This window comes from Ylistrum balloti, unplaced genomic scaffold, assembly GCF_031769215.1.
Source record: "Ylistrum balloti isolate Yb309-2 unplaced genomic scaffold, AGI_CSIRO_Ybal_v1 Utg370828, whole genome shotgun sequence".
Lineage (NCBI taxonomy): Eukaryota > Metazoa > Mollusca > Bivalvia > Pectinida > Pectinidae > Ylistrum > Ylistrum balloti.
The window spans coordinates 880,395-888,009 of NW_026782478.1; the positions used below are offsets into that span (position 1 = coordinate 880,395).

Consider the following 7,615-nt stretch of genomic DNA (forward strand, 5'->3'; position numbering starts at 1 on the left):
TCTACAACATGAACTCATTAATTACTGTAGTTATGTCTACAACATGAACTCATTAATTACTGTACTTATGTCTACAACATGAGCTCATTAATTACTGTAGTTATGTCTACAACATGAACTCATTTATTATTGTAGTTATGTCTACAGCATGAACTCATTAATTATTGTAGTTATGTCTACAACATGAACTCAGTAACACATACAATTGTAATTATGTCAACAACATGAAATGTGTATAAGTATATAACATACACACTACACACAAGCTAACACAAACAACAAGCAAGCAGACACACACAACAAACTTAATATAGCTAACGGACACCATGAGTGCCTGTGTCTTGAGGAGTGAACAAACTACCCTGTAAGTGTCACAAAAAAACAAATCCTTGACAGAAAAATAACTTAAACAGAGTATTTACATAATGTACTGAAATGTGCATTACATTATAAAATCATGAGAAGAATTTTGAACTGTACATCATACTTATTATTTAAACCTTCTTTATAACACTAATCAAAACAAATGATTGGCTATAGAAAATCTATACAAATCTAAACTATAGACAATGTTAATTTTTTAAAATTTTCTATGGAAAAAAAAGTTCAGTCCCAAACATTATCAAGAGAGATCTGCCAGGGTTGAGGTTAACAAGAGACTTAAATTTAGAATCATTGTATAAAGGCTGATATGTCTGTGTCAAATAAAATTGTGCTTGTTATCTATTTGACATAGGATTTCAGATGTCTTTTTTTAGATGTCTCTGACGACTTTGAGTAAGTCCAGGAGATAGAAATTCCAGACATGATGATTAATAGATACTTTATCTGAAAAATTGCTCCTGTTCCCAAACCCGACATAAAGTACGGTCTTTGTACTTAACTACAGCCTGGGAGTGGTAGGTATCTTTTTTAAATGCCAAGACACCCGCCATGTCAATAGTGACCTTTGACTCTGAACCTTACCTTGGTTTGGTTTACCTGTGGCAGTATTTTGTTGCTATTTGTTCAGATATGTAATGATACTTGTGCTATGGATATACAGAATGCATGACGGACAATGGACAGGTGTAGCAATCACAATAACAAACTGGTAATTCAATTATTTGATTTCAGCAAGGACAATAGTACAATATGTTTAAACTGTTATACAAAATAAATTTGATCATATAAGCAAACAAACATTAAATAAATCACATTTATATACAAGTATAACAAAATGTATTTAGATGTAGAATTCGAATATTTAAACAATCAAAATAAAATTTCTTAATTAATTCATAAGTTTGGAATTGTAATTAAATCAGGCTTTCCTCACAAAAGAGGGCTAGTCAAGGAAGGAAGAAGAAAAATACAGTGTATCAGTCTGAAGGGGTACCTTAAAAGTCCTTATTCATAAGCACTAACATTTAAAATGTAGCTTTAAATTGCATCACACCAGCTATAAAGTAACATCAAAAATAATTTTGCTTGTTGAAAAATAACCAAGAGTCGTAGTTTTCACGATTGTTAGAATTTGAAAACTTGAAGTAAACCAGACACAGGATATATTTAAAGTACATGTACTACCATAATTTCAACAATGCTTACTGTCAACTATACTAACTTAACAATTTGGAATTGAAGTTGCCCAACATGAATGATCTTACTACCTAACCTAGGTGAAGCCTAGGTGAATTTAAAAGTTTGTAAAATGATTGTAAAAGAAGAAAGATAGCAATTTACTGTATATCTTAAAATTCAAAAACACCATCAATTAGTTTAGCGGCCTTTTGTGTTTAAGCACTGAAGTGAGCACAAGAAATTAGTGTTTGATGTACCAAAATGTTTTGGCAGATGAAAAAAAATATAAATTTAGTGTGAATTGCATTGAAATCACTTTCACTTCTGTGTCTTGCATGACTGACAATGAGCCTGTGAATTTCTGAAATTGAAGTTTAGATCTAGTTCTTCAGAGTAAAGTATTCCACAGGGTAATTAATCATTGCAATACATCATCATTGCTTAATTCTATTCTTTATTTGTTTAACGAGGATTGTGAACAGCCTGATGGCTACGAGTCACTTTTCCTCATATATGATTCATATTGGGGATATACATTTTCTTTCAAAAAATGATAATAATGAATTAAGCACCAACTATTTTGAAACTCACTTTGAAGACAAGATCATGCATAAATGTTTATATAACCAGAATGTGAAGGACTTTTAAAACAGTTACATTCAGCAATCTGGAATTTGGTTTACCAAAGTTATTGATCTTACTCGACAAGAACCCCAGTATATATATATGTGTGTGTGTGTGTGTGTGTGTGTGTGTGTGTGTGTGTGTGTGTGTGTGTGTGTGTGTGTGTCATTATGACTGGATTAGTTTGAAGCCATGTTTTGTATCCACTTCTTTTGGAGGGAGCCACCTCATCCGCTTCCGTTTCATGCAACGTATGACAATATCACAGCAAAAACAGAGTGAGACCCCGTGACAAGGAACTCCACGATAATTGACGACCTGTACCAGAGGCTTCACCAGTTTGGGAAAGCTAGAATCACAGTGATCAGCTATGTCTCTTTCTGTTGGCATGTGGAATGTGAAGTCTGTCCAGTGTTTGGACACACCATAAATGGCACGAGTTGTGCGTTCTTTGTCTGACCAGTCCTGTTCGATAGCTGCATCCATATTGTAATGCACCCAATCCTGTGAGAATGAGCCAGCTGGAGGTTTCTCCCCCTGTTCTAAGTCCTCCTGACGGAATTTGTAGCGACACGTCTGGATGGCAACAAAGTCATCACGAATATACCGTACTTCTTTTGCCCAGTGATGTGAGTGGAGGGAGTCCAGTACCAGAATCAGACGTGCTCCTGAGTCAACGTTTTTCTCCGACCACCATTCCAGGAGAGTGTCCAACTTCAAATTCTTGTTATCTGTATTGAATATCCATATTTATTTCATTTTTTTTAAGAATAAATCCATCTGGCAAGGTGGAAACAATAAGGGTCAGGACCCTAAAAACAGGAAGTTGAATCTAAAATGTTTAAGACTCTAGTGTATTGTCCTAGAAAACACACAGTAAGCCATTCTTAGTGTAATGTTGATTAGAACAGAGTATAAATTAATTGAAACCAAATGATACTGATTTTTTTTCATTTTATATACTTATCATTACGTCTATATCAAATTTTTTCCATGGTTACATCATATTTAAAATGTTAGATGTAAATAAAACTACACTTGTTGGTGCAATTTGATATGGTTGTAGGTCCTTTTATCTACCAAAGATTTCACTTTGTCTTTTCATAAATATTGACATCATATGAAAACCAAGTCTTTTTGAACTGTACAGTTGTGATAACACATAATGCACCAAGCACTTTCTGTGTACAGTGCACATAGTGCATACATTGAACTCGTGCATTAGACAGAATCTAGGTAAATATAGTTGGTCAATATGACGGATTAAAAATTTAATGGAAAACTTGCATAGTTATGACTAAATAAGGATCACAGATGCTTTAAAATGAATCAGTGATTACAAAAGTCATTTCTAACCCATTAGTTTTTAAAATAAAATTGGACCCTGCATTAGTTAGTCTTTCATTGTAAAGTTTTACAACTCAGAGAGTAGCAAGTGGTGCTTCAGGCAACAAAAATTACCTGTATATGTGTATATACACGGCAGGTTCGGATTCGTACTGGCTATGTCTCCCGTGTAACAAACAGAACACTTCAAATTTACCCGGGTACATATTTTTTGTTTACAATATTACAGAACAATGGAAGTAACACAAAGGTAATGAAAAAAAATTTCCTTTCTGATGGTAGGAGATTTTAGCTGATTCATTAAATGTGTGCATACATATAATGTATGTATAATGAATTAACATACTGTAAGGCTGGTCATGTGTGCCACTTTATAAACAAAACACTTTGAAGTACACGTATATCTCTTCAGTCTATATCTAATAGATCTACAATTGTCCAACCTATAGATTCACGGCTAAATTAGGAAATAAAGTTGTCTGAACTCTTATACATTAAGAAAATAAATAAACCCTATCCCAAACTTACCTATAAATCATTTCTTAATCTATATCAACCACAATAGAACTACACAATATGTGCACTTATATCTGATGGCTTATTATGTCCAGTTTTTCTATGGTGCATACATTCTGCGGACATCATGCAGACATCATGTAACGTTGCGCGATCTCAAAACTGTACTAACATTGAAAGAATCTTGAAATGCACTTATATAATATTTCACATCAGTGACAACAAGCTAGAATTTAATGATTAAATGAAAAACTTTGATTATCAATACAAATTTTCTATTTTACCTGCTAAAGCCCAATCCCCGGTGTCGTACACATCCCCACTGTAATACAGCAGATAGGTGTCATAACGAGGTCCATTCTCCCCCATACAGCACCGACCAAAGAAAGCCTTCACCTTAGACTGTAGAAATTCCAGGCTCATCCCACTGCTAGAGAAGTCAGTACCAAAGTTGTTGATCATGTGAAAGTCAAAGAACTGGCAAATTTTGTTAAGTGTTGCCATAGCATAAGATCCCATGTCCTGAACACTATTATGGGCATACAGCTTGACACCAGCACCTGGTCTGCAAATGAAAAAATTTCAAAAACTTAACAATAATGATTTGATACACTTTTTCTATTTCTTTCTCCTTTAACAAAAATGTTCTCTGTTCATGTTCGATAGAAATAAAATGAAAAACAAACTGAAATTCACAGTTGATAACCAGTTAGAATTATTACCCAATACCAATAAATGGTTACCATAAAATCGTACCTACAGTAAATCACAAAAGATATTTGAAAAAAATACATTTTTATTTATATTTAGCCTCATCTGCATATTATACTGACCTTTGACCTGAGATTGGACTGATTATGGCATATCCGATTGCTGTGCCTCCGAGGGAATCTCCAAGTTCTCTGAACAGACTTAAGGTCATACACTCCAATGGAAGCACGATGAACAGAAGTGCCTGGCTGTGACCAGTGCGGGTTGTCCATCCCAGACCACACAATACTAGCGTTGTTACCAGCGTCACACAAATAAGCCGCACTGACACAAGGCTAAAGTGACGCACCCCTTTAGAGGACATTATCCTGTTAAGGCTCCTTCGTTCGTCTGACACACTTTTGTATATGCTGTTGCACTCAGTGACCTTACTCATCAATTTCCAACAGGATATTATGTAGATAATGTGGAAACACAACCACATCAGTAAGAAAACAGCAAATATTGGAACAACTACAAACCATTCCTTGTGTGAAGTTATCTGTTTACCTATAAATGCTGCTAGCGTAACATTTACTATAAATATAAAAAATATAGAAAGATGTCTTAGAAATCTTGAATAATTGAAGAATGTCTGCCATCTATCCAGTGTTGTCAGATCTGAGAAATATAGATCTACAATTGGTGAACATGCTTGTCGCCCAACAAAGCAAATCAGTCCATATTGATTAACATAGAGTTTTTCATCTCTAAAAAACACCAACACCACAACAATCATTCCAAGGAAGCTAGCAAGTCCAAAAATGGACTTGAGTCTTATGGCCATCAAATGGCAGACAACAGAAACAATAAAGAGAGTGATTGGGATGGCGTACTGGTCTGTGAGAAGTGTTGCTATCGATAAACCCAGGCACTCCAACAGTTCTGTAGATTCGCATAGTTTTGCCTCGTGCTTCTTTAACCTCATGATTCGTTGGGTGATAATCCAGAAACAAGATACAGCAAGACTTGTCATAAACAGAATATTCATCACTTCTTGTGTAACAATGTACTCGATTTCTTTCTGCTCTGCGGAGAACACAATTACACCTAAAATACAGCCTAACCATATGTGTAAGATAGCACGTCCCATCGATTCATAATTGAAGTAATATTGACAGGCACAAGATAATCCAAAAACAAAAAGCCCAAGTATGGCTACAACAAGTACAATGGTATTCTGGCTATACTGCCACTGTGTGTACAGTCCTAGGGCTAGCGCTGCTACCAAAATTATATGGGGGAGGTAGCCCATGTAGCTTGTCAGGTGTAGATCTTTGACCTTCATCTTGGTGAAAGTATTAAAGATATTTATTATAATGGAGAAGAAAATCTTGCATCTAACCTGAAAAAAATTAAGAAAGAAAGAAGAAAATTAAATGTGGGCACATTTAAAATGTTATGAGAGAATGGAAATAACTAATATCAAGTTCAGGAACCTATAGGATCCCAAGAAGCTTGACCTCTTTAGAAAATGAGAACCTGGGTTGATGTCGTGTTTGGGGAAAACATATTAGAAGAGGAATTATACATAGCAAATATATGGTTGCCTTCAAGCACTACAGGGAATTTCAGGGGTGTTTTCCCATTCATTTGGGAATAGGCCTTTTTATCTCATTCTGGGGGGAAATGATCCATTGGGAAAGAACCTTTTGGAGTAAACTATAAATCTCAGGGATTTGGTCATATCATGAGGCACACTATGCTTTTGTACATGTATTTGGGGAGCTCATGTTGAGGTTTTGTGTCTACCGCATCTCACCCCTCCCCAACCTCTCCCCTTTGCAAAGTGATACATGTACATATAGACACACAAGAACACGCTATATATAAACCAAACAAGTGCAAGAAATTTTACTGATGTATACGTACAGTAGTCAATGTTCCGTATATACACTATACAGATAAATAGTTGCCATAACAAGTTGGTGGGCTAATGTCAACACCAAAGATGAACATAAACAGAGCCAAGTCATAATATATTCAATCGTCGCTCAAATAAACAGGGAACTGTGTGTGATTAAAAGTGTTTGGGCGATTTCAATATGGTACCCAGTTAATCATCATTATATACCTTGGTTTACAAGTTCAATCGGCTATCACCATGATGTCTTTCGTTTTGGGAATTCCCTTCTTCTTGTCACTGACTACCGGTATCAACTTCCGGAATTCCTAAAGAGAGCTTAAAATAGATAAACACTCAACCATAGGGTTCGCCGCTCAGCTTGGACACATTTTTTTAAAATAAAGAAATAATTGTAACCTTTTTTTTACAGATACCAATAAACTAAGTTGTGGTTTTCTTTCCTCATTTTTTTGAAAAATAAACAAATATAATGTAAAGTTGGTCAAGAAGATGTACATTTTGAATTGCCTGATCCATGTCTGCACTGAAGCTTGTTTTTAAAATTTGTTTTGAATTTCGCAAGATTTCAACAAAATATCGGTGTACTAGATCATCATCATCATCATCATCATCATCATCATCATCATCATCATCATCATCATCATCATCATCATCATCATCATCATCATCATCTTTTTCTTCTTCTTCTTCTTGGTGGCACAGTTGCAACACACTTGTCTTTCACCTAGCCGTCCGGTGTTTGATTTCCAGAAGGGATACGGGTTTTCTCCCACAGCTAAACACCTCACATGCTTTCAACAATTGTGATTTTTATCAGTTGAATTAATAAGAACGTTTCCATATGTAAATAACTCATGCACATACAACCATACAGCATGAAGACAGACAAAGAAGAACAAAACAAATGATATGTTAACATCACAACAAGTATAATTTCATGGTCGGGTG

At 35.1% G+C, this 7,615-nt stretch overlaps 1 protein-coding gene across 1 annotated transcript; it reads right to left on the bottom strand.

Annotated features, from left to right (window-relative positions):
- Nucleotides 1-1,293: 1,293 nt before the first annotated feature.
- LOC132558808 (transmembrane protein 168-like) lies at nt 1,294-6,895 on the bottom strand. The gene is made up of 4 exons (XM_060223417.1): nt 6,875-6,895; nt 4,884-6,145; nt 4,335-4,615; nt 1,294-2,918 (listed from the first exon to the last, which is right to left on the bottom strand). The coding sequence occupies exons 2-4, from the start codon at nt 6,086-6,088 to the stop codon at nt 2,356-2,358; spliced, it is 2,049 nt and encodes a 682-aa protein (XP_060079400.1). The 5' UTR covers nt 6,089-6,145; nt 6,875-6,895; the 3' UTR covers nt 1,294-2,355.
- Between the last annotated feature and the right edge of the window lie 720 nt (nt 6,896-7,615).

What these genes read in the sequence shown, in the direction of transcription:
- LOC132558808 (XM_060223417.1), bottom strand. Translation starts at nt 6,088, where the DNA reads ATGAAGGTCAAAGATCTACACCTGACAAGCTACATGGGCTACCTCCCC. An exon ending in AGTCCAATCTCAGGTCAAAG is followed by an intron (nt 4,616 to 4,883) that starts GTCAGTATAATA and finishes TTTCATTTGCAG; the next exon opens with ACCAGGTGCTGGTGTCAAGC. An exon ending in CGGGGATTGGGCTTTAGCAG is followed by an intron (nt 2,919 to 4,334) that starts GTAAAATAGAAA and finishes TATTCAATACAG; the next exon opens with ATAACAAGAATTTGAAGTTG.